The sequence below is a fragment of the Passer montanus genome, unplaced genomic scaffold, assembly GCF_014805655.1.
Source record: "Passer montanus isolate IOZ18808 unplaced genomic scaffold, ASM1480565v1 scaffold123, whole genome shotgun sequence".
NCBI lineage: Eukaryota > Metazoa > Chordata > Aves > Passeriformes > Passeridae > Passer > Passer montanus.
The window spans coordinates 1,006,986-1,034,413 of NW_024359056.1; the positions used below are offsets into that span (position 1 = coordinate 1,006,986).

Sequence of the window (27,428 nt, forward strand, 5' to 3'; positions counted from 1 at the left end):
GATTATATGGGAATACCAGTTATTGGATTATACGGGAATAACAATTATTGGGTTATATGGGAATAACGATTATATGGGAATAACAACTATTGGGTTATATGGGAACAAAAATTATTGGATTATATGGGAATAAAAATTACTGGGTTAAATGGGAATAATAGTTATTGGATTATTTAGGAATAACAATTGTTGGGTTAAATGGGAATAAAAATGATTGGATTATACGGGAATAACAACTATTGGGTTAAATGGGAATAACAATTATATGGGAATATCCACTTTGGGTGCCTTCAGGGTGCTTCTGGTGGGGAAAAGTTGTTCAGCCTCATCCCAGATTTTATCCAATGGAATCATGGAATGGTTTGGGATGGAAAGGAGCTGAAAATCATCCAGTTCCCCCTCTCCCACTGTCCCAGGCTGCTCCAGCCTGGCTTTGGGCTCTTCCAGGGATCCAGGGGCAGCCACAGCTTCTCTGGGAATTCCATCCCAGCCCCTCCTCACCCTCCCAGGGAGGAATTTCTTCCCAAAATCCCATCTAAATTTCCCCTCTTTCACCTTAAAGCCACTCCCCTTGTCCTGGGGATGCATTTTCCACATCCTTTCTCACCCTCTGAATTTACACCTGGTGGAAATGTGGAAAATCCCACCTGAATCCCAAACATCTGCCGGGCAAACCCTTGGAAAGGAGAATATTTGTGTGTGACAGCCGGGAATTCCTGAAATCACCAAATCTGAGAGGGAAAGCTCTGAAATAATCCAGGAATAACAACAGATCTGTGTAATATGGGACACCCCAAGGGATTTATTGGGATTTATTGGGATTTATTGGGATTGAATCCTGTCCTGCTGAGGGTTTTCCTGCCCTCCTGGAGCCTGGTGGATCCCGCAGGGATAAATTCCAGCCGGGAGGGCCGAAGGTGCTGTCTGGGTGGATTTGAGCAGGGTTTGAGTGCTCACACCAATAAATGTCCCGTAAAAGAGCGAGCGGGGCCGAGGGAAATGGCAAAGCTGGAACGTGCTCCCGGAGTTGTGGATTTTGGCTGCGGAGGCAGAGCAGGAGATTTCCAAGCGAGGAAGAGGCCGTGACAGCGGAAAACAAACCGGGCTGGCCACGGGGTCACGGGAGGGAGAATTCCCAGGGAAATCCCAAAGCCGGGGCTGGGCGCTCCTCCCACTCTGGTTCTCTGCAGAACCTGGTTTTTGCATTAGTTTATTGCTTTAATAGTTTGAATTATTATATTATATTATATTATATTATATTATATTAACATATTATATATTACATATATAATGCAATATATTACATATATAATATAATACGTATTATATTATATATGTAATATATTGCATTATATATGTAATATATAATATGTTAATATAATATAATATAATATAATATTATATTATATTATATTATATTAACATATTATATATTACATATATAATGCAATATATTACATATATAATATAATACGTATTATATTATATATAATTTAATATATTAATTTAATTTAATATAGAATAAATTAATGTGAATTTCATATTTTAAACATATGTCTTTATTATTAGTGATTATTAATATTTTGTGACCATATCAGTAATTTAATTACTAAAACATATAATGTTAATAACATATAATAATAATTTAATTAATAGAATATAAGATGAATATTGGCTTAATATTTTAAATAAATAGATTTTAAATAAATAGATTTCTTCACTATTTAATGAATATATAATTATGTCAATAAAACACAATTATATATAATTGAATAAATCTATTAATTTAATGTTTTAACATTTAAAATAAATATTTAATTTCATTTTGAGTTCCTTTAATTAACATTTAAATAATTTCTTTAATAGTTTAACAATTTAAAGAGAATTAATTTATTTAATATTTTAAAATATTAGAGCTATATATAATATCTATTTTTTTATATAATATATATGCCTGTGAAAACACACCCAGGAAAAATGGGAATTCCCGGGTGGAACCTGGAGGTGGAATTTCCATTTTCCATGAACCCCCAAACACCAATGACAGCTTGAGAAAGAGATTTAAAAACCTCATTTTAAGGTGTTTAAGCAGTCCCAGATTTAATGTGGATTTGATAAATCAGGAATGATTTGAGGGTGATTGGAGGGCAGGGCCTAATCGATAAATTGGGGCATGGAGGGATTTGAATCGGAATTTCCATCACTGATCCCTGGAGCAGCCCAGGCTGGAGGTGGATTTTTATTCCCAAATGGATAAAGGATGGGAAAATCCCTGGGCCAGAGCTTTTCCCAGTCCATCAGTCCTTGAGGTGCTGCGTTATTTTCACACCAAGATTTCACACCTTGATTTTCACACTGAGAGTGAGACCCAGCACTTCCCTGGAATCCAGGTTCAGGGAATCCAGCTCAGGTCCCTCCTCTTGGAATCTCAGTTGTGTTTTCCTCCTTTTCCAGGGAAACTTTGGCTGGACAACCTGCACTGCTTGCAGTGTTGCTTTATTAATTTTTTCATTTTCAACCTTGATTTTTCCCACTGAGAATTTTCATCAGTATCCCTGGAGCAGCCCAGGCTGGAGGGGGATTTTTATTCCCAAATGCATAAAAGACAGGAAAATCTGTGTCCCAGAGCTTTTCCCAATCCATCCGTCCTTGAGGTGCTGCTTCATTTTCACACCAAGATTTCACACCTTGATTTTCACACCGAGACTGAGACCCAGCACTTCCCTGGAATCCAGGTTCAGGGAATCCAGCCCAGATCCCTCCTCTTGGAATCTCAGCTGGGGTTCTTCCCATTCCGGGGAAAATCTGGCTGGCAACCTGCACTGCTTGAGGTGCTGCTTTATTCATTTTCATTTTTGCACCTTGGTTTTTCCCACTGAGAATTTTCATCAGTATCCCTGGAGCAGCCCAGGCTGGAGGCGGATCTTTATTCCCAAATGGATAAAAGACAGGAAAATCCATGGCCCAGAGCTTTTCCCACTCCATCAGTCCTTGAGGTGCTGCCACTTCATTTTCACACCAAGGTTTCACACCTTGATTTTCCCACTGAGAATTTTCATCAGTATCCCTGGAGCAGCCCAGGCTGGAGGCGGATCTTTATTCCCAAATGGATAAAGGATGGGAAAATCCATGGCCCAGAGCTTCTCCCAATCCTTCAGTCCTTGAGGTGTTGCCACTTCATTTTCACACCAAGGTTTCACACCTTGATTTTCACACTGAGAATGAGACCCAGCACTTCCCTGGAATCCAGGTTCAGGGAATCCAGCTCAGATCCCTCCTCTTGGAATCTCAGCTGGGGTTCTTCCCATTCCGGGGAAAATCTGGCTGGCAACCTGCACTGCTTGAGGTGCTGCTTTATTCATTTTCATTTTTGCACCTTGGTTTTTCCCACTGAGAATTTTCATCAGTATCCCTGGAGCAGCCCAGGCTGGAGGCGGATCTTTATTCCCAAATGGATAAAAGACAGGAAAATCCATGGCCCAGAGCTTTTCCCACTCCATCAGTCCTTGAGGTGCTGCCACTTCATTTTCACACCAAAGTTTCACACCTTGATTTCCGCACCGAGAGTGGGACCCAGCACTTCCCTGGAATCCAGATCCAGGGAGTCTGGAAGGATTCAGGAACGCCTCCTCCTGGAACCTCAGCTGTTTGCCCCTTTTGCAGGGAAGATCTGGCTGGACAACGTGCACTGCACGGGCAGGGAGAGCAGCCTGGCCGCCTGCGGCTCCAACGGCTGGGGCGTCAGCGACTGCAAGCACAGCGAGGACGTGGGCGTGCTGTGCAGCGAGAAGAGGATCCCCGGCTTCAAGTTTGACAACTCCCTCATCAATCAAATTGAGGTAATCGGGGTAAAAATGATGATCCGGGGTGTGCTGGGAGAGGGGTGGTTGGAGGTGATGGAAGTTGTTCATTTATCACAGGTTTATCCTGCATGTTTGTTCATATTATTAATTTATCCCATGTTTATCACATATATATTCATATTATCAATTTATCCCATATTTATTCCCATTTTCAACTTATCCCATATGTATTCACCTTACCAATTTATCCTACATTATTTCCATTATCAACTTATCCCATATGTATTCACCTTACCAATTTATCCTACATTATTTCCATTATCAACTTATCCTATATTTATCGCACATGATCAATTTATCCCGTATTTATCCCACATTATTAATTTATCCCATATTTATCCCACTTATTTATTCCCATAATCAATTTATCCCATATTTATCCCACTTATTTATTCATCTTATCAATTTATCCCATATTTATCCCACCTATTTATTCCCATTATCAATTTATCCCATATTTATTCACCTTATCAATTTATTCCATATTTATTCACCTTATCAATTTATCCCACCTATTTATTCCCCTTATCAATTTATCCCATATTTATTCATTATTCATATTCATTATTAATTTATCCCACATTATCAATTTATCCCACATTTATTCCCATTATGAATTTACCTCATGTTTATCCCACATATTTATCCACATGATCAATTTATTCCATATTTATTCCCACTATGAGTTTATCTCATGTTTATCCCATATTTATTCACATGATCAATTTATCCCATATTGATCCCATCTCTGGGGTTAAAGCAAACTCTTGGCTGCTCCTGGCTGGAGAGGCAAAATTCAGGTTCCAACTTCAGAAAGTCAGATAAGCAAGAAGAATTTGAAACTTTTTACTAGAAATTATTCTGGTTCCCCAATCAATTTTTCAAAATTGAAACCTGATCTTTTGATGTTTCAAAGGATGAATTTAGAGACAAAATGTGCCCTTGATTAATCAAATGGAGCTAAATGGGGTAAAAATGCTGATCTGGAGCATCCTGTGGACTGGGATGGCTGGGACTGACAGAAATTATCAATTTATCCCAAGTTTATCTCACTTTTCTTTCACATTTTCAGATAAATAATAAGAATTTGAAACAATCAGAGATTTTTAAAAATAATTTATATATATATATAATTTTTTATAAATTATTCCAGTTCCTCAATCAATTTTTCAAAATTGAAACCTGTTCTGTTCATATTTCAAAGAATGAATTTAGAGAGACAAAATCTGTGTTGTGCTCACAGAACTTCCTGACTTTTTTGGTTCTAATGGACCAAAATCCTGAATTTTCTCTCCTCTTTTAATGCTGGGACCAGGTTGGAGCTCTCTGGGATAATGGGGGCAGCAGGAAGGGTTGGATTTGGGGTGGAATAATTCCTACAGCCATGCTGGATTTATGGGGAAGACATAAAGATATTTTTGTGTACTTTGGATGAGCAATGATGGAGAAGCCATAACAAAAATAGGGGAATATTTGTGGGAATGTGGGATTAGGGCTGGAAGTGAGGAAGTCGTGGGGAAGGTTCTGGGCTCTCCCTGGGGCAGACTGGGAGGCAATGACAGAACCAAAGGGCTCGGAGCACATCCCAGTGGGATTTCTGCAGGACAAAGAAATGTGGGAATGCTGGGCTGGAAGGGAGCTGGCATGAGCTCTTCTCACAGGAGAAAAGGGATTTTTTTTTCCTCTAGTTCCTCAGCTTGGGGAGTTTGTGGTGCCTCAGGCACCTCCCTTTTCTTGGATTTTTCACTGTCTCTATTCCCTGGCTGCCCTTGGCCCAAATGTATGGAACAACCCCCTTGTAAGGGTTTCCAGAGCTCCTTCTGAGCATCCAGGCAAACCCAGGACGCGCTGCACATCCCAGAGGGGCTCCCAGGATGAACCCTTGGGTTTGTCCCTGAGCTGGAACGGGGTGAGCAGGCAGGGAAGGGCTGCAGCTCCAGGATCCGAGGGATTCAGTTCCTCTGCTGGCCCTGACCTCGCTTCCCCTGCCCCGGGAGGGATCATCCCCAGCTGCTCCATCAATGGCTCCCTTGTGTCCCGGGGAATGAGGCGGGACCGTGGAACACCAGCGGTGGCTTTGGCTCCTCTGAAGCCACAGAGAGTCCTCAAAACACCTGGAAGAAAATCTGCTTTAGTCTAGACAGAGGCCACCTCCCTCCGAGCTGCTCCAGGAATTAGTCACAGAAGCTTTGGAGGGCTCTGCCTTTCCATGAGCTCAGCCCGGGGCTGGATGAGCGGAACTCCTCGGGAAATTGGGCATGAGCTCGGCTGCTGCTCTGGGGGTGCTGAAACTCCACATGAACCATGAGACTGAAGTGATTCCTGGAGCAGAAGCCTGGATCCATCAGCAGGAGGAGGGATGGGAAAGGGAGAAGTGGGGTTATTTTTAAGGAGCTGCTCTGAGTGGGGTGGAAGTGCTGCATTTCCTGGGCAGAGGCTCTTGCGCCCCTGCTCATCCCTGCCTGCCTCAAACTGACACAGAGAGCAGGTTAAAATCAGAAATCAGGGGGAAAACCTTCCCTGTGAGCATGGGGAGGGGCTGGAACGGAATTCCAGAGAACCTGTGTCTGCCCCTGGATCCTTGGAAGTGTCCAAAACCAGGTTGGAGCAACCTGGGAGTTGTCCCTGCCCACGGCAGGGGTGGCACTGGATGATTTTGAGCTCCTTTCCCACTCAAATCATTCCAGGATTCTTTATCTCCCTGAATAATTTTAAGTTCTTCTCCCACCCAAACCATTCCAGGATTCTGTCTCTCCCGGAATGATTCTGAGCTCCTTTCCCTCCCAAACCATTCCAGGATTCTGTCTCTCCCGGAATGATTCTGAGCTCCTTTCCCTCCCAAATTCTGTCTCTCCCTGAATTTCATGAACCTTCCCCCAGCACCACCGCTTCCATTCTGCACAACCCAGCTGATTTTTCCTCTCTCCCTACAAAATAAAATCCCTGGAGCTGCAGGGCTTTCCCCGCAGCAGCACCAAGGCTGGAGGTGAGGAGCTGGGATGGTTGGGATGCCATCGGGGCAGCTCCTTGCAGTCACAACCGGCTGTCAAACGTTCCAGCTCCTTCCCCCTCTGAGTTTTGCCACTCTCATCTTTGCTTTATCTCCTCAGCAGCCAGTGGGACACAGCTGGAGCCAAAAACGAGGAGCAGGGTGACCCAGGGGGACACAAACCTGACCTAGGGGGACTCCAAAGCCTCCTGTGAAGGAGAGTTTGGAAGTTTTTGCCCTTCCCAACACGCCTGGGAGTTCTGCAGGTCATTCCTTGCATTCACCAGGGGAAACATCATCATTTGTGAGCTCCTGGGTTCCCGCTGGAGCCCGGAGCTTGTCCCAGTGATGTTTTCTCTTTGGAATGAGGGGTGAGGGGGCTGGAATTTCCTCTGAGCTCTGCTGTGGTCAGGACTCTCCATCAGCTTTTGCACTGACAGAGCAAAACCCACCAGCACAATCCCACCGGGACTCCCAGGGAAGAGATTAGTCAGTTTGTCCTTCAGCTGCTGTTCAGACCAGGCTTTACTAAAACCAGCCTGCCTGGAGGTGCTAAACCCAGCTTGGGTGTTGGATTCTGCATTCCCACCCTGGTTGTGATTCCCAGATGGATGTGACTGTGCACAGCCTATGGATAACAGCAGTGAGGGCCGATTTTGGTGCCTGTGACCCAAGGGAACAGCTGGAGCTGGGCATGGGGAGCTTTAGTTGGATACTGGGAAATGTTTCTTCACCTTGAAGGTGGTCTTGGGCATTCCAGGGGCAGCCACAGCTCCTCTGGGAGCTCCATCCCAGCCCCTCACCACCCTCAGAGCAGGGTTTCCTTCCCTACACCTCACTTAAATCTCCCTTTTCCAGTGGGAAGCCATTCCCTGCGTCCTGCCCCAAATCCCTCTCCATGTGTCTGTAGCTCCTTCAGGCACTGAAGGCCACAACGAGGTCACCCCAAAACTTCTGAACCATCCCAATTCCCCCAGCTTTTCCTCATAATTTAGAAAGACTTAAAGCCCCTTTGGTGCCAGTTCCCTGGGGCTGGGAAGTGCTGGGAGCATGGAAAAGCAGGGGTGGGAATCCACCGGTGACCCCACGGTGACAGGGCCCTGCCTGGGGACGTTTTGCCCAAATCTGGCCTGGCTGGCTCAGCTCTGCCCCCCAGGGAGCCCCCACTCCTTCAGGAGCAATTTGATAACCCTTGAGCTGAGCTTGTTTTCATTGGACGCCGGCACAGCTCCGCTTCCCAGTTTGGAAAAGCTGCAGATAAGCGGGATAGGATGAAATTTTCCATGGCCATAAGTCACTCTGCCATTCCATAGGGATGTGCTCAGACAGATCCTTTCCCATCACAGCTCGTGTCTGGAGGGTTATGTCACACCTCTTCCCACCCCTGGGCTCTTCCATCCTTTTCCTGCTGGGAAGGGGCAGTGCTTGACCTCTGAGAGCTGGGAAAATTTATTGCCAAGACACAACAAGGTCAGGAACACAGAATTAATTACACTAAAGCTGTGCAAAAGTCCTCCAAGCTCATTAAGCCCAACCTCTGAGCAGTCAGCACCTTCTCACCCAGACCATCCCGCTCTGTCCTTAGGAGAAGTTCAATATTTGAACAGAAAAATGATCTTTAAAGGCCTTTCCAACCCAAACCCTACAGTGTTTTGGGGAGGTTGAATGGTGGGAGAGTTGTGATAAGGAGGAGGGAGACAGGCAGGAAGGGGTTAATCCTTCTGGCAACACCAGAATTCCATCCCTCCCTCGTTAAAATTCCTTTTTTGCTGTTTTCCACGTCCACTGCAGATTTTAGAGGATTTCTTGGAGGGTGATGGAGCTGCAGAGCCTTTGCTGGGTGTCAGGAGCTCTGAAATCCAAATTCCCTGGAGGGAACGCCATCCCTGCTTTTCCAACAGTGCCTGCAGTCACTCCGTGTTATCCCACCTCATTCCAGACCCACCTGCAGCTGCTTGCCTGGCTTTTCCAGCCATTTCAAGCCCACACTGACTGATTTCTACCTGAATACATTCCTTAAATCAGTGCACCAGAGGGATTTTATTTAATGCACGCCCCAAAACATCCTGAACAAAATATTTGCTGTCCACCTCCTTCCTCTGCGTGTGCCCACACAGCCTTCAAATAGGCCAGGCTCTAAATAGATCGAATTTCTCCAGCTCCCAAATAGCTCTGGTACCTGAGGCCAGCCCAGGGCCTTGGCCAGACGTGGCCAGACAGGTCTGGCTGCTATTTCTGGCCTTCATTTCCCCTCTGGGTACTTGTGAGGCAGAAAAATCTCCCTTCAAAGCCCAGTGGCTCAAAGGCTTTGGTTGTGCTGGGTTAAAAGGGGGTTCAGCCACGGCTGGAAGTGTCCAAGGCTCGGCTGGACGGGGTTTGGAGCGGCCTGGAATGGTGGAAGGTGTCCCAGGGGTGGGATGAGATGGGGTTAAGGTCCCTTCCATCACAAACTATTCCATTATTCTGGTTAATTCCAGATTTTTAAGGAGTGGGAAGAGGCTCTGCGGGGTCCTGCTCAGGGGATTTCAGTCAAATCAGGCTCTGTGTGAGGCCAAACTGAGCTGGGGGTGCAGGGAGGGAAGGGGGAGACGTTTCTGCCTTGTCCCCATGTAGATCTCCCCCTTTTCCAGCTTTTTGCCACAAAAATCCAGGGAATCTCTGTCCCCGCTGTGGGGATTTGTCACACAGGTCACCCCCACGCCGTCTGTGTCTCCTGCAGCCCTCAGTGTTTAATTAGAAAAGTTTTATTTGCCTGTTTGTTGTGACAACAGGGTTTGAGTTTCCCTTTGCTGTAAAAGTTTAATCCTCCAAGCCAAAGCCCAACTGCAGCAAACTTCTGCTGCTTTCTGTGTCTGGGAGGGTCTTCAGCATCTCCTCACCTCAGGAAAATGTTAATTAACCTGATTTTGGGGCACTCCACCAGGTTTTAGTGCTGCGAATTCAGAGTGAGTGCGATCATTTGCCTCAGTGGCTCCTTTGTGGCAGGTCAGGCTGCTGGAATCAGGGAATCGTGGAAGGGTTTGGGTTGGAAAGGCCTTTAAAGATCATTTTTCTGTTCAAATATTGAACTTCTCCTAAGGACAGAGCGGGATGGTCTGGGTGAGAAGGTGCTGACTGCTCAGAGGTTGGGCTTAATGAGCTTGGAGGACTTTTGCACAGCTTTAGTGTAATTAATTCTGTGTTCCTGACCTTGTTGTGTCTTGGCAATGAATTTTCCCAGCTCTCAGTGCCTGATCCAAACACTTCAATGCAGCTCAGCAGGAGGGACACCGGGGATGACAAAACTTTGCCCATCAGGAACTCCCCAGCCCTGGGCTGCCAGGACAGAGCCGTGTCCTCCCTAGGCTGAGCCTGCCCTAGGCTGAGCCTGTCCTAGGCTGAGCCTGCCCTAAGCTGAGCCTGCCCTAGGCTGAGCCTGCCCTAGGCTGAGCCTGCCCTGTCCAAAGCCTCTGCAGGCCCCCTGCTCCTGCTCTGCCCCCTCCCTGCTGTCCCCATCCTTTCCCAGGGCTGTCCCCTCACTCTGCCCAGGCTCCCTGGAGCCTTTCCCAGCTCAGCCAGGCTTTTGTCAGCCCAAATCGGTGCTGGGTTTGCTCCTGGCCCCTAAGCCTGGCTCAAACTCTGCTCCCTCAGGCTGCTGAGCCTGCCCTAGGCTGAGCCTGCCCTAAGCTGAGCCTGCCCTGAGCCGTGTCCTCCCTAGGCTGAGCCTGCCCTAGGCTGAGCCTGCCCTAGGCTGAGCCTGCCCTAAGCTGAGCCTGCCCTAGGCTGAGCCTGCCCTAGGCTGAGCCTGCCCTGTCCAAAGCCTCTGCAGGCCCCCTGCTCCTGCTCTGCCCCCTCCCTGCTGTCCCCATCCTTTCCCAGGGCTGTCCCCTCGCTCTGCCCAGGCTCCCCGGAGCCTTTCCCAGCTCAGCCAGGCTTTTGTCAGCCCAAACCCGTGCTGGGTTTGCTCCTGGCCCCTAAGCCTGGCTCAAACTCTGCTCCCTCAGGCTTTTGTGCAGCCCCAGCCCAGCTCCTGTCCCAGGGCACCGCTGTCCCCAGCTCTGTCCCATCCTGCCGTGTTTATTTAACAGCCAGGACCTTGGGGTGACTCAGAGGCTCAGCGCCAGATGTTTAAACCCAAACAGATTCCACCCATTCCGATGGATGTGGAGAAAAAAAGAGTCTTTTTCCTCTGGTGGCTGAGGTTTTAGTGGAAGTGAAGGTTTTTATGATGGACAAAGCCCCTGTGGACAGATTTTTGTGTTGTGTTGTGGATTGGAGAAAAAAATCAATTTCTTACTGAAGTTTCAGCCTTAATTCCTGATGTTTGGAAGCTGAGAATCCTGGAGCTCTGTTGGGAGTGAAAAAGGAATTCATTGTTATTATATTATCAAATTATTATTATATTATTAAAACCTATTTATATAGGTTTTATTTAAGGGGCAGTGGAACAGGTCAGGCTTAGGGAAGGAAAGAGGAGTTGGAGTGGATCATGGAGCTCTTAAAGCAGGAGAGGAAAGAAAATGGAAATGAAACCATCCAAGGACAAGCAGAGAGAAATCCAAACTCCAGGGTGATTCAGCACCAGGCAGTGTCTGCAGCCTGGGATTTCTAGGAACAGGATCCTCTCCCTGGATTGATTCCTGAGCATCCTCGGGGCCCTTCAAAAGGAAAGGGAGTGCTGGGTTTGGGCACGGAGAGGGCCCAAAAAACCCGTCCTGGCATCACCTGCCAGCACAAAGCACGAGGCAAGCGGTGCAGGGGAACGTTCCCAAAGTTGGGTGGGATTTTGCCGTCGGATCCGGAGCCGTGGGGAAGCGTTTGCTTCAGAGGGTGGAAACAAAAGCAGTCGGGGCTCATGTGAAAACTTTTCCGAGCCAGGAATCCTTTTGTGAGGGCTCAAAACAAACCCTGTTCTCTGGGCTGGCCCCGAGTGCCGAGGCTGCGAGTCCCGGGTTTCGTAACGGAGCTCGGAGCCTCTGCCAGGGCTTTTGTGTCCCTGCTGGAGAGGAGCAGCTCTGGGGCCCTGGACGTGGCTCCTGGCAAGGAAAGGCTTGGATAGAGGGAAACACGGCCCGGCATGGAAGAGTTGCACACGTTTTTCCCTCACTTTTTACTTATCTGTGTTGTAGGATGCCACAAGTCCCAGCTGAGATCGTGGAATCCTGGAATGGTTTGGGTGAGAAGGGAGCAGGGAGCTTAAATCCCATCCTCAGGGACACCTTCTGCTATCCCAGGGTGCTCCAGCCTCTCCTTGGGCACTTCCAGGGATCCAGGGGCAGCCACAGCTTCTCTGGGAATTCCATCCCAGCCCTCTCCTTCCCAATCTCCCATCCTATCCCTGCCTCTTTCTATTCCAAACCATTCCCCCCATCCTGTCCCTCCTTTTCCCAGATCCCTCTCCATCACATCTCTGCCTCCCTAAACAAGTCATGGGTTAGGGTTGGGCTCAGCTTTCCCTTGATCCCAGAGTTTTCCTTGTTGTGGGATCGCTCTCCACGTGTCCATGGAGCACAGGGAGGGGGATTTTAGGAATCTGCTTTATCCATTAGGTGTTGTTTGCTCTCAGTTTTTCTCTGGGATCTGTTTTCACCATCAGCCCAGCTGCTGTTGGAGGATAAACCATTTCTGCCTGGATTTGCATTATTGAACAGCCCCGGTGTAACAAAACCTCTGCAGTCAAAGGAAACCATTCCACCCCCAAAGAATTATTGGGAAAAAAGCTCCTGGCAGCCCTTTCTCATGGAGAACCCTCAGTGTGCTTACTCTGATCCTTTGTTCTTGAATTTTCCAATACAAAGCCGAGCTCTGCAGCAGCTTGAATTCCTCTCTGAGGTTTTGCTCTTTGTTCAGAGCCAGAGCAAACCTTTGGGTTGCTCCATCAAAAATTCCCTGCTCTAAAGCAGCCCCGGGAGGGAAACGGGGACAGGACTGGGGTTGGTTTTTCTCCCAGACAAAATTTCCTGAGCTCCAGAGTTCTAAACCAGCCCTGTGAGGGAAAAGGGGATGGGATTGGGGTTGGTTTTGCTCCTAGACAAAATCCCAAAATTCCCTGCTGTAAACCAGCTCTGGGAGGAAAAAATAGGATTGGGACTTTTTTTTCTCCCACACAAAATTCTAAAATTCCCTGCTCCGAACCAGCTCTGGAAGTGAAAAGGGGATGGGGTTTGTGTTGGCTTTGCTCTCAGACAGACCCTAACAATGTCACTGTGGCCTGTTGGAGCTATCAGGAGATGAATTCCCTCCAGGAATGAAATGTTGCCTCAATTTTTGCTGCTTTGCTCATTTTTTTATCCTCCTTGGCAAACACAGGCCAAAAAAAAAAAAAAAAAAACCAACTGTGACAAAAGGGTTGGATGCACTAAACAGAATCCCAGGTTGGAGCAGGATTTCTTTTTGTGTCTGAGTCAGCATCTCTGGGGTATCTTCCTTGGCAAACACAGGCCAAAAAAAAACACCCAACTGTGACAAAAGGGTTGGATGCACTAAACAGAATCCCAGGTTGGAGCAGGATTTCTTTTTGTGTCTGAGTCAGCATCTCTGGGGAGAGGGATGAGATGGGAGAGCTCTGTCCAGAGCCTGAGGTGGCACATTGCACCTGGGAATGTTTTCCTAAATCCAAGAGCAAGAAATTCCATTTACACCTTATTTTTCACTGCTGTAAAAAAACCAACAAGGAGCCAGCCCAGTCAGCTGGGGGGCAGAAATGCCTAAATGCCCAGCTTGGAAGGGGGAAATACAGAACTTTTGGGTCCTGGAGTGGGAAATTCTGAGATCTCGAGTGCTGGAGTGGGAAATACAGAGATTTTCATTGCTGGAGTGGGAAATACTGAAGTGCTGGAGTGGGAGATTCCAGGATCTCAAGCTCTGGAGTGAGAAATACAGGGATTTTGAGTCCTGGAATGGGAAATATAGGGATCTCGAGTTCTGGAGTCATGGATATCCCACTCCTGCTGTGCTCAGAGCTCTTCTGGAAACAGCTGGAACAACATTTTTTGATTTGTTAAGCTGCATAAATAATTGCAAAAATAACAGGCAAATCCCAAAGTATCTGCCAACACTCCCAAGCTTCCCATTTTTAAAAGGTTGTTTGGTTTCTTTTTTTTTAAACATCATTGTGACTTTTCTCCTTCTCAGCCTCAGTGGGCTCTTTTCTTTCTCTGCCTGATGTTCTGATACCATAAATCCCAGCAAAGCATTCCCAGATCCATCCAGGGCTTTGGAACATGAAAATCCACCCTCTGGCTAGGAAAATCCATGAGGTGGAGGTGCCTGGAAGCTGCAGGAACGCAGCAGGGAAGGATTGTTCCTTTTTACCCTGCTCAGTGCTCTCCCCTGTCAGGGACGGGCTGGATGTGTTGGGATTTGGGGAACAGAGCTCCTGCCTGGCTGGAAGAGTGGGAAGAAAAGGGAAATCCCAAATCTGTTGGATCAGGAGAGGAAAACCCAAATATTCTCAATGACAGCGTGGCTGCTTTAGGGGCTCTGTCGTGCTCCCTGCCGTATGGGGCTCCTCAGGAGGAGGGTGGAGTTGAATCCTCAGGATCCTGGACAGGATTCCCTGGTTTTTTGACCTTTGAAGAAGCAGTTTGCTCTCTCTGAACCCGATTCCTGCACAGAAGGAGTTTGGGAATTGCTGCTCCCTCCCAGGAATCCTTAAGGCTGGAAAAGACCTCCAAGATGGAGCGCAGCCGAGTCCTTTGACTCCTCTGTTTGCCTTGGGGGTTTTCCAGGTTTCCCACCTGGATGACATTCCCTGGGATGGCCCAGCAGCAAGAACAGGGATGTTCAATGGTGAGGAAGAGCTGGAACCTGGGAATGCTGATCCTGGGAAGCACCAAACAGATGTTCAACATCTGGAATGGCCCAGGACTCAAGCGGGCTGAGCTGTGGAGCATCTTCCTTACAAAACACAAAACACAGCACCTGGAGCAGCACCCCTGGTGTAAACTCGTTCCAAAGACCTGCTGTGGCCTCCAGCTGGTCCAAATCCAAGGAAAAGGGACAAGAGTGTCCCTTTTGAAAACCATGTGTGGGCTTTAGCACATTGCTGGTGCCAGGTCTAGAAGGAAAATGTCCCATTTCTGCCACTTTAATGTGCAGCAGAGCTGATCCTCAGCTATCTCAGGGTCTCAAACCTACCCAGGACTTCCTACAGGATGGAAAAATCCCACAGTCACAGATGGAAAACTCCCTCTCCCACTTTCCCAGCTGCCAGTGCAAATTTCCTCCTGTTTCCCATTTTCCCCAGGTGCTTTTCCAGCACAGTTTGAAGTGTTGGCTCCCTGGCCTTGGGGTTAATCCCTTTAAAAGGCTTTTATTAAAAACACTTGGAGATCTTCAGCACCCAGAGCTGTTTCCAAGCGGATTTAAGGCTTTGATTACTTTTTTTCCTGGTGAAGAAAATGAGGCAGGGTAGGGGAAGCAGGGGAACAAAGTTCCCTCTGACAGCCCTGGGTAAACACAATTTCACCATCAAGGCAAAAGCTGGAAACATTTCCTAAATTGCACCAGGGAAAAGCGAGTTGCAGGGTTTGGAAAGCAGCCTGGGGAGGCCTGGAATGCCCTGAGGCTCCAATACCTTCCTGACAGCACGTAGTCAAAAACTGCAAGATTTTAGGAGAAGCTGCCAAGCTCAGGAGAAACTTCGTGCTGCAAATGGATTTCTCAGGCTCCACTGGAGAGGTTTCAAATCCCCTCTTACATCAGACCCTTGGAACACCTGAAATTGCCTCAGATGTGACAAATTTGGGTATCACAGGGGTTATTTTTAATTCTTGAGGGCTAAAGAGCTTTCAAAACTGGAGCCCAGCCTATGAACCCTATGTGAGTAGCACTGTTGGATAAATCCTGTTCTCCGGGGGCTGAGGGATGTTCCAGCTCAGCTTTTGGAGAACTGAATTCCTGCAGCTGAGGGGGAGAGGGGCAATCAGTGATTTGCAAAACTGGGTGGTAAAAGTAGACAAATAAAAGACAGAAAGGTGGGGGGTGAATAAGGAAAAGGAGGGGGGAAGCCTTAAGCTGTCCAAGGTGGTGTGGGCAGAGGAGCAGAGCTGAGGATGAGGAGGAGATGCCAGCCCCATTCCTTGCCCCTTGCCCCACTCCCTGACCTATTTCCTGCCCCAGCAGCCTCTTTCTTTGCCCTTCCCTGGCTCTGTTTGTTGTGTCAGCACCAGTGAAAGCATCTGGAGAATGGAGGAGCCATGGAATCTGCAGGACTCGGCAGGTCCTGCTCTGATCTCGCTGCGAGCCCTGACCAGAGGCCCGTGGCCCTTTAAAGCTCCGGGCAATTTTTCTTTTCCGAGTGGCTGAATCCGAGGATTCCTCAGTTCTGATGTAACCCCGAGCTGGACCACGTGGGTTTGCACATATTTGACAAGCAAAGGGCTCCTGGAAGGGAATTTGTCCATTTTTCAGAAGCTCTTTTGTAACCACTTGCCACAGAGGACCTTTTCCAGCCAGGATTCGCCTCTGGGGCCCTGCAGGGCTGCTTTGTGCCCTCAGGATCTTTTCCAGCCAGAATTTGTCCCCTTCAGCCAGGATTTGCCCCTGAGGACTGGCAGGGCTGGTTTGTACCCTCAGGAATCTTTTCCAGCCAGGATTTGCCCCTGAGGCCCTGCAGGGCTGCTTTGTGCCCTCAGGATCTTTTCCAGCCAGAATTTGTCCCCTTCAGCCAGGATTTTCCCCTGGGGCTCTGCAGGGCTGCTTTGTGCCCTCACAGGTATTTTCCAGCCAGGATTTTCCCCTGAGGCCCTTCAGGTCTGGTTTGTGCCTTCAGGGAATTTTTCCAGCCAGGATTTGCCCCCTCCAACAAGTATTTGCCCCTGCAGGGCTGGTTTTTGCCCTCAGGGATCTTTTCCAGCCAGGATTTGCCCCTGAGGCTCTGCAGGTCTGATTTTTGCCCTCAGGGATCTTTTCCAGCCTGAATTTTCCCTTGGGGCCCTGCAGGGATGCTTTGTGCCCTCACAGATGTTTTCCAGCCAGGATTTGCCCCTGAAGCCCTGCAAAGCTTTTTTTGCCCTCAGGGATCTTTTTCAGCCTGAATTTGCCCCTCGAGCCCTGCAGGGCTGGTTTGTGTCCTCACAGGTATTTTCTAGCCAGGATTTGCCTCTGTGGCTCTGCAGATCTGTTTTTTGCCCTCAGGGACCTTTTCCAGCCAGGATTTGCCCCCTCCAGCAAGGATTTGCCCCTGCAGGGCTGGTTTGTGCCCTTAGGGATCTTTTCCAGCCTGGCTTCACCTCTGGGGTTCTGCAGGTCTCGTTTTTGCCATCGGGGATCTTTTTCAGACTGGATTTGCCCCTGGATTCCTGCAGGGCTGGTTTTTGCCCTCACAAGTATTTTCCAGCCAGGATTTACCCCTGAGGCCCTACAGGTCTGGTTTTTGCCCTCAGGGATCTTTCCCAGCCTGGATTTGCCCCTGCAGGTCTGGTTTTTGCCCTCAGGGATCTTTCCCAGCCTGGATTTGCCCCTGCAGGTCTGGTTTTTGCCCTCAGGGATCTTTCCCAGCCAGGATTTGCCCCCTCCCACCAAGATTTGCCCCCAGTGTCTTTCAGGACTGCTCTGTGTCCTCACGTAGGTGCCATATGTGAAATCCATTTGCCTTCCATGACTCACTTGCTGTCCCAGGCTGTGGAGGAGGAGCCAGAGAAACGCTGCTGTCAGCACGTTGGAATCCCAGATTCCACATGAAATCATGGCTTTGGATGAAAACCCCAAAGTCCTTCCCTGCCAGCTGCCAGCTCCCTGTACCCAGAATGATTCTGTGAGTAAGGCTGGCCCTAACAAAGCTGAGCTTGGTTAATTTCCACAGGAACAGGGGACAAATTAAGGTGAAACAGCACTTGGAATTGAAGTGACAAAGCAGATTTGTTATAGGGCTACTTACAAAACAAATTAGAGGGGTTTTTTTTAATGAGAAAAAGAGTCTTCTTCTAGAGGATGGATTTTCACAAGGTGGAAAGGTTTGATTCATAAAATCCCAGAAAGGTTTGGGTTGGAAGGGAGCTTAAAAATCAGCTCGTTCCAGCCCCTGCAATTGGCAGGGACACCTTCCACTATCCCAGGTTGGTCCAACCTGGCCTTGGACACTTCCAGGGATGGGGCAGCCTCAGCTTCTCTGGGAATTCCATCCCAGCCCCTCACAGAGAAGCATTTATTCCAAATATCCCATCTAACCCTGCCCTCTGGAAGTCTGAATCTCTGTTTTTGTGTCACTGCTCTGCCTCCCTGCCCTGTCCCTTCCTCAACACCTCTTCCTTTCTGCCATGCCTGACCACAGCAGGTCTGTGACCCCACCTGAAATTTCCAAAATCCATTTCCCTCCAATCCAGCATCATTCCTGTTTATTTCCCACCCACAGAACTTGACCACCACTGGGCTGTGATCCCACCTGGAAGCTCACAGCCCATTTCCCTCCAATCCAGCATCATTCCCGTTTATTTCCCACCCACAGAACATGAACATCCAGGTGGAGGACATCCGGATCCGCGCCATCCTGGCCACCTACCGCAAGCGGGTCCCTGTCACCGAGGGCTACGTGGAGGTGAAGGACGAGGGCACCTGGAAACAGATCTGTGACAAGCACTGGACCATGAAGAATTCCCGGGTGGTCTGCGGGATGTTCGGCTTCCCGAGCGAGAGGAAATACAACACCAACGTCTACAAGTAAGGGCAGGGCTTGGTGGGAGCCACAAACATTCCTTGGAACACTCGGGGCCTTGTTCCCAAGGCAGATTGGCAGGTGGCACCAGGGACCCTGGGGGAGGAAAAGCTCTGACTGCTCCTTCCTCCAGATGGGATTCTTCATTTGTGTGAATGTTTGGAATGTCCAGCGTTTCCTGGTGCAGGCAGGGCAGGCCTTTGATCCTCATCCATGGGATGCAGACCTTGATGAGTATCGGTGTTTGACAGGGCCTGGAATGGGAGATGGGACACTTGGCCCAAAAAATATTTGTATTTTGTAACACCAGCTCGAGGATGAACATTTCCTCCAGCAGGGATGGGCTCTGTGTGGTGGCAGGGCAGGGATGGGACCAAACTGCTCCCACTGTGCCAGTAAATCCATCAGCTATGAGAAAATCATGGAATGGTTTGGGTTGGAAGGGATTTACAGCTCATCCAGTCCCACCCCTGCCATGGCAGAGACACCTTCCAAGTTTGCTCCAAGCTGGCCTTGGATACTTCCAGGGATCCAGGGGCAGCCACAGCTCCTCTGGGAATTCCATCCCAGCCCCTTCCCACCCTCCCAGGCAGGAATTCCTTCTCCATATCCCAGCTCTCCCTGCCCTCTGTCAGTTTGAAGCCATTCCCTGTGTCCTGTCATTCCATGATGTAAAGTCTCCAACTGCTCACCCCACCCCTGTGCAGAAATCCAGAGATGGGATCAGTTCTGGATGTGCTGGAAGCTCTAAAAAAGTCACCTTGGAATAAAATGAGCTTTTTTGTGCTTCCTTGTGCCCAGGTTCCTCCTTCCCACCCCGAGTGCAATTCCTGTCTGTGCATCCCAGAAGGTGCTGGGAAAAGGCTTCTCTGTGATCTCAGTGCTGCTTTTCCTCCCTCGATTTGCAGATTCCTTTAAAATGAAGGAAGAAACCAGTGATTTATAGGGAGAACTTCGTGTTTTCCAGAGCTGCAAGCGGAAAGGTTCAGGCCACGTTTCCTGTTCCTTGGGAGCCAGGAGCTCTGGACTTTTTTGTTGTCATTGCTTCTGTTTGCTTTTTGTCACCAAGCCCTCATCCCAGACTGGGCTCTTCCCACACTGCTCCCTAGGAAAAACACCCTAAAGCAGATGTAAAAGAGTTGAAATGAAATTCTGTCTCGTTCCTTTGCTGCTCTGTGACCTGGGGAGGGGGAAAGCAGCGGCTGCTCCAGGGGAGGGCTGAACCCCCCTGGCAAGAGCCGTGGTTTTCCTGCCTGCTCCTTCTGGCCTGTGGAATTGCTGTTTCTGAGCATTCCCTCTGGATCAGCCTGGCCACGTTTCCTTTCTTTCATTAGCAAGATCCTGATCTGCTGGAGAGGTGCTTGGCTTGGAATAGCCCAAAGCCACACAGGGAAAATTGAATAAAAAACCCACTGGAATTCAGTCTGCAGGATTCCCAGAGAGATGGGCAGGGAATTCATTGCCCTGGACACCCTAAAGGAGGATTTGCTTCCACCAGTGCAGCACATTTCCCTCAAACCCAACCCTGAGATTCCCATCCCCTGCAGGAGCAGGGAATAAATCACCTCCAGACAGACAAAGTAGATTTTTCCTGCTTCCACTTGTGGCCTTTCCAAGAAAAGCATTAACTGGAGCATCTGGAGCCATCTGCCTTAAATAAACGGGTGCTCAGGAGTTGTCCTGTCTCTGGGACACATGGAAACGGAAAGACTGACAGAAGGTTGTTCTGCAGCAACTCAGCACTGCTGAAAATCCCATTCAATTGAGCCGGAATTGGGAATATGAAGTGCTCCCAAATCCCAGCCCAGGAGATCTCTGCTGCTGAAGAGCCTCAGTGCCCCAGGACCTCCCTCCCTTTCCTTGTTTTCAGCTCCAGCACCCACAAATATTTTGGAAAACATGCCGGACATTATCCCAGGGTGGAAAAAAAAATGGGGATGGCATTTTATTGGATGGGAGAGGCTTGTAAAACGTTGGCAGCTGCACAGTTTTGTTTGTCAGCAGAGTTTAAAAGCTGAATTCTGCCTTGGGCTGCTTCCCTCTGTGTTATGGGTGGATGCATCGTGTTCAGCTGGTGTTACTGGGAAAGCTCCCAGTTCTGGGCTGGGAATGACCTTGGATTTGTGGTCAGGGCACTGGGATGATGACAGTGGCACCTTCTCACTGACGCCAGGGGATGCTTGTCCCACATGGTTTGTTTTGGAGAGGGAAAAGCTCATCCTGGAGCTAAACCCCCTCTCCCTGGGAATGTGAAGCTGCAGAAAAGTCCTTTCTCCTCATTCCTCCCTTTAATTTGAGAATCCCCTTCTTCCCAGAGCAGATCTTTCCCCCCTCCTCCTCCACAGCCAGGAGAAAAGCTGGGATCAGGTTTCTGCTGGCCAAAGCTGCCCCTTCCCACATCCCCCCCGTGCCACTGCCCCCAGCCCTGCCTGCCCAGCTCTGCTCCTGCACACTGCTGGGAGGTGAAATGGTTTGCAGATGGATCTTGCTCAAAAGAAAACAAGTGAGTTCATCGTTGTCCCACTGCCAGGGGTTTATTCCTGACTGTAACTCGGCCTCTGGAGCTGACAGCACAATTTATGTTCGGAAATGAAACAAATCTAAAGTTGAGTCCTGGTCTTGTTCATTCCTCACAGTGGCTTTTATATAGGAATTGCTGTAACTCCTCCTCCCAGTTCCTGCTCTGGCTGGGAAAGCAGAATTTAATGCATTTTGCTGATGGAGAGAGGAGAAATTTGGGATCAGAGAGATGGACCTGATGCCTTTTTGAATTCTATGACTTGACAAAGAAATGGCTCCAGGATCAAAGAGCTGCTCCCAACTGGACCAGTCTGCTCACCCCGGTCCAAACCCAGTCAGAGGTGCTGGGCAGCTCATCACTTCACGTTTGTAGTAGGAACCCTCCTGGTTTGTTTTCCCTGGAAAATCCAGGGTCTGAAGGGCTTTGGCAGGCCTGGCTTCCCTCCCTCCTCCCTGAGGCTGAAGGCAGCACCTTGATAACTTCAGGAATTTCCCAAGGGCTGAAATCTCTGCTCACAGCCCCCAGCAGGAGCTCCCCAGCCTCTGCTCAGTGGGATTTGGGTGAATTTTTCCTGGAGTTTGTGTGCAATGATTTGTTCTCTGCTCCCCAAGTCATGGAATCGTGGAATATCCTGAGTGCTCCTTAACCAACCCCTCAGCCCTTCCCACAGAGCTCCACTTGAGCTTTGTTTAAAGCTTTTCTGGGATGAAAATCCCTCTCTCCACATCAGTAGAAATGGTTTGAATTCCAGCTTGACCTGGAATTGGCCAAACTCTCCCAGCAGGAATGTTCATTCCCACCTCTGACCTGAGCAGCATCACCCTGGGCTCCCACTGATCCTTTTGTGTTAAAAACAAAACATCAGCAAAGCCTCGAGTTTCTGGCTGTAAAGATCAGCTGAATTCTGCTTTTTTTTTTACACAGATTCAGTCTGGGGACACGAGGTGGGGTTTTATTTCTCCCCAGCCTCCCGAGGACTGTTAATACCATCCAGATGTTGATGCCTCATGAAATTTCCAGGATGAGGTCATTGTTTGCTATTCTAAGGCATCCCCATCCCTGCTTCCCTAAGTCAGGCTGGTTCTTGTCTGCTCTGGAGTTCATGGAGCCCTCTGGACCTGTCTGTGAAGGATGAAAATGCTCCTTCAGGTCCTCCCTTCTGTCCTGAGCATGGCTGGGAAGTGGCTGCTTTGTATTGCATCCTTCCTGGGTTTATTTTTTAAATTTTAACTCTATTCCTATTTTCCCATCCCTTTTTTCTCGATTCAGGGAGTCCCTGACAGCTCTGCTGTGCCAGAGGTGGGTTCTGACAGCCACTTTTCCCCACAGGGCAGGCAGGGTGTTGTTCCCTGGGATGGATCTCAGCCCTGCCTCATCCTTTTCCAGCACCATGGGATGCAGTTGCAGCTCCCTCTCCAGCCTGGCTGGATCCATCCCCAGCCTCAGCCTAGGGAGATCGGGTTCCAGGAAGGATTAGTCAGAGCCTGGGAGCCAGGAGAGCCTGGAGAAATGCTGAGCTGGGCAGCAGAGCCCAGTGACACAGGGGAGAAAAGTCCCCTCAAACATCCGTGACCCTGCAAAATCTAAATCCTAAAGGGAACACCTGGGAAGCCTGGACCTGCTCAGTGGAGTCCCCAAAAGCCCCCTCAGGAAGGCTCTTTGCCCCCTCCAGCTGCTCCCCAGGCTCTCCATGCTGCAGAACTGCTGCCTTTTCTCCCCAAATTCCACCCCCCTTGCTGTGCCATTTATCACAGCCAATGCCTGGATCCCAGCTCTGCGTGGCAGATTCCTGGAATGAGGAGCAGCACTGGCATCACACAGAGCCACGTGGAGATCCCAGCAGGGCGTGGGCTCCCCCGAGCCATCCCTGTCTTCAACTCCTTTCTGAGGCTGACCTGACCCAGATTTCCATTCCTCTCCACTCCAGCAGCCTCCCAGTTAGGATGGAGCTGGATCCCTTCCCTTCCCAGTTTATCACACGTGCCCCTTCCTGCTCAGGAGTGCCTGGAGCAGCTCCAGGAGGTTTGGGAGCGAGAAGCAGGAGCTGCTGCCAAGCTGCTCTGCTGTGAACAGCTCGGCAGGGGAGCTGCTCGTGCTCTCGGAAATTGCTCTCAGGTTGTTAACACAGACTCACAGAGGATTTGGATTTTTCCCAATCCCAGCTGATAGCTGCTGGGCAGCAAAAGGGAAGGTTTTTCTGGGGGCTCTCCAGCCCAGTTATCTGCACAAATCCTCTTGGTCCATTTGGAATTAGCTGATCCCTGTCCTTGCCTGGGATGGGATCTGCCCTCCTGGGAATGTGTCATTTGCTGGAGCTGCACCTTTGATTCCTACTCAGACTTTTTAGTTCTTGCAGAGATTTATTTCCTTTAAAGTGGTCGGACTTGATGATCTTGGAGGTCTTTTCCAAGCTGAATGATTCCAAGTTTTTAAGTGACACCTCCACAGAGTCATTGTGTGGATGAACGGATCAGCCTCCAAATAATCCTGTCCAATCCTCACTTCATCCCAGGGCATTTTTCCTCCCAAAATTTTCCTCCCAAAATTTAGCAAAAGCCATTTGTTTACGGATCCCTAACTTTCCCCCTTCCCCTTAACTCCTTTCAGGATGTTTGCCAGCAGAAGGAAGCAGCACTACTGGGCTTACTCCATGGACTGCAGCGGGAACGAGGCTCACATTTCCAGCTGCAAACTGGGAAACCACCTGACGGGCACTGGGAAGAACAGCAGCTGTGACAACGGGATGCCCGCGGTCGTCAGCTGCGTGCCCGGCCGCGCCTTCGCCCCCAGCAGCCACAGCGGCTTCCGAAAGGCCTTCAGGCAGGAGGTGAGCGGGGAGCAGCCCCAAAATGGGCTGGAAAAGCCTTAAAAACCGTCTGATCCCACCCCCAGCCATGGCAGGTCACCTTCTGCTGGGCTTGTTCCAACCTGGCCTTGGGCGCTTCCAGGGTAAGGCAGCCACAGCTTCTGGAATTCCATCCCAGGAGCTCGCCACTGTTCCAGGGAAGAATTCCTTCCCCATATCTCATCTATCCCTTCCCTCTGGCAGTGGGAAGCCATTCCCTGGGTCCTGTCCCTCCGGGCCTTCCTGCCCAGCAGATTGCCAGAGTTCAGAGCAGCTCCTGCAGCATCTGCTGAGAGATGTGAAAACAGAATTATGGGATGGTTTGGGTTGGAAGGGACCTCAAAGTCCATCCCATTCCACCCTTGCTATGGGCAGGGACACCTTCCACTATCCCAGAGTGCTCCAAGCCCTGTCCATCCTGGGCTGGGACATTTCCCAGCCTGAGGCAACCACAGCTTCTCTGGGAATTCCATCCAGCCCCTCACCACCCTCACAGGGAGGGATTTCTTCCCAATATCCCATCCAGCTGCCAGTTAGGGCAGGAAATCCCTGGGGGTGTAACATTTTCACCACCAACTCCCACAATGTCCCCTCTGAAACTCCCACCTCCCTGCACCCCCAGCTGAGCTCCCACCCTCCCAAATTCCAGGTTCTTTCCTCCAAAGGGTGGGAGAGCAGCGCCAGGGCAGCTGGCACAGCTGGGAGAGAGGAGTGAGGAAATCCCTGGGTCACGTTCCTGTTGGAGCTGCTCGGTCTGAGCCAGCTGAACTCGTGCCCGGCTGTGCTGTTCCACAGGCTCTGGAATTCTGGTGGAATCACCCTGTGGAAATCAGCTGGCATTTCCTCTACCTCCATGTCCTCACGAGGAAATGCCCTGGGGGGAGACTGGGAAAACACAGGCAGCTTGGAAAGCTGGGTTTGTTTAGTCTAGCGAGGAGGAGAGCGCTGAGCGGGGCATAAAAGTCCCAGGAGATGCAAAAATGTTGGAAAACAAGGCTGGAATTGGTCGATGCCAGTGTCAGGGGCTAGGAGAGGACAGTTTAACAAGCAGCAAACACGGGCTAGGTGGGTGCCAGGGGAAATTTTCCAGCTGCAGCCTTGGGATAGAGGGAGAATCTCAGAGGTTTCTCATCAGAGAACTTTGTGGATTTGTGAAATTGTGAACATTTGGATTTTGTGGCTGTTCCTGGGTGAGTTTTGGGGGGGATGGTCTCCGGGCTCTTCCCAGGCGCCAAAAATGGGAATAATGACTGGTGGGAATAATGCAATCCCTGCCTGGATCCCAGGCTCTTCCCTGCACCAGAGCTTGCAGGATTTAGGGCTGGGAGGTGAAAGGTTTTGTAAATCATTGTTAATCTCCCGAGCCTCACGCGCTGCCAAGTAATTCCTTAAGCCTTTGTTTGGGCTTTGCGTGTCCTTGGTGTGACCCCAGCCTGGAGAAAAAGCTCCAGGCATGATTCCACTCGGAAAAGCGAAGGATTTTTGGTGTTCCCAAACCTAAAGCTTTGCTCTCACCACCTCGAGCCAGCTCTGGGGTGCAGCAGGAATTGGCAGCTCCCTGCTTGGCACGGGAGAGAGGAGTGGGTGATTAACAGATAATAATTAAATATTATAAACCCAGAAACGCGTGGAACCGGAGCTGCCACTCAGCTGGGTATTTCTGACTGCAAATGCCAGATTTTTTTATTCCACTTTTAATTTGTGATTTCTTTTTTCGTTATTATTTATTATATATTGTTTATATGTTTTTATTGGTCAGAACTGAGCACTCAGGCAAGTTTTATAGGGCTTGAGCTCAACGTTGGTCCTGGATTAAGCCAGGGCTGGAGGTGTGAACAGCAAATAAACCTCTTTAGGGCAGGGCAGCCAGGGGTGAGAGCTGGGCACGGGTGGGCTCAGGGCCATTCCCAACCCTCCTGCAAGGCTCCCAAGGAATGCAAGAAATTGGTTTTTTTCCATTTTTTCCAGGATGGAAAAAGGCTCCTAAATCCAAGCACCTGCAGAGAACTGGGATAGAGTTTTTTATTGTCTGCCCACACATGAGGTGTGAGAAACAAATCTGTGCTCACCAAAATCATTGCAGATAAAAATCTCCTTTCATGCAGCACTTTCAGGCATTGGAATTGTGTGATGGGTGTTTTAAGGTGTCCCAGGTAATTCTGTGATAATTTTTGGCCCAGATTTCCATAAATAACCCCTGTAAAGGACGGAAGGGACCCCAGTGTTACCTTTTTCCCAACCTGGAAAGGAAACTCGAGACAATTTCAGTAAGGGGGTCATATACAAGAGGATCTTTATTTGGAGGCCTTCAGGAGCAGTTATGGAAAGATGGCCACAAAACTCACCCCCAAAATGATGAGTACATATTTATAGGGGGTACATAATTATAAATAGTGCATATTTATAGGGTTTAGGAAATTAGCATAACTGATTAAAAGCACTAATTAAGAGGGCAAGTGGTGATGCAATTTCTCCCCTTCTCTGGAGTCTTCCCTTCAGCACTGGCTGGTTTTTGTCCATAAAAATGTGCCTCAAGGAGTTGTTCTGGGCCTTGGTTCCCAGGAAAAACCAAGACAGAACCGGGGCCCTGCACTCCCAGGGCCTGGAGCTCTGGAATTTGTTTTGTCTTTCTGCCTAGGGAAGGGCCATGGAAAAGTACTGGGGAAAGTAACTACTAATACAATAGGCAACAGAGCTCCAAATAGATGTGGGAAGAATACAGAGAGCAGATCAAAGGGGGAAAAGTGTGAAAAAGGCGGTTTGCTTTCTTGGTAAAATTTTAAAAGTTTAATAAAAAGACAGTAGGAGGCAGAAATAAAGAAACGGGTTAAAAACCGTTGGATGTTTGATATTTGGTTGCTGTTATCTTTGGAGATAATTTTAAAATATTTTTAAAATTATATTAGCTTATTGTAGCTTGAGGCTGTGTCCTCTGTGTCCTGGAGAAAGAGCCCAGCCCCAGCTGAGCACAGCCACCTTTCAGGGAGTTGTAGAGATAGTAGTCGAAATAAAAGTAAAGTTATTTTAACATTATACATATAGAATTCATGCATATAGAATTCATGGTAATATTTGCAAAAAGCCAACAATATAATATGTAAGCCCTGTGAGGAACACCTGAGGGAGCTGGGGGTGCTCAGCCTGGAGAAAAGGAGACTCAGGGGTGCCCTCACCACTCTCTGCAGCTCCTGAAAGGTGCCTGTGCTCAGCTGGGGCTGGGCTCTTTCTCCAGGAGCTGACAGAAGCAGAGGACACAGCCTCAAGCTGCACCAAGGGAAATCTAGTGTGAGTTCTGTTTCCTTCTTCTACTTTCATTGAGGTTGGCATTGAAGTATTTGAGATGATAGTTTGCATTTAGACTTAGGTGTTTATTGTTTTTTATCAATGTTGCAGTCTCACAGCAGTGAGTCTTTCATTAGCAAGGCACAAAATGGTTAACTATCTCTTGGTACCAGGTCTTTTGAGGTTAAATTATCCAAATAAGAAATTATACCTAAATTATTTTCACTTTTAATCCAATAACTGATCCCTCAAAGCCTGCTCTGTGGACTTTTCTGTTCAATTACAAATACCAC

At 48.8% G+C, this 27,428-nt stretch overlaps 1 protein-coding gene across 1 annotated transcript in view; it reads left to right on the forward strand.

The window, feature by feature from the left end:
• The window catches only part of LOXL2 (lysyl oxidase like 2), a 62,058-nt gene that overhangs the window by 14,106 nt on the left and 20,524 nt on the right, over window positions 1-27,428 (forward strand). Inside the window, exons 3-5 of the mRNA XM_039698360.1 lie at window positions 3,664-3,839; window positions 18,281-18,492; window positions 23,616-23,835. Of these exons, the coding sequence (XP_039554294.1) occupies window positions 3,664-3,839; window positions 18,281-18,492; window positions 23,616-23,835 (608 nt within the window). The remainder of the gene's footprint in view (window positions 1-3,663; window positions 3,840-18,280; window positions 18,493-23,615; window positions 23,836-27,428) is intronic.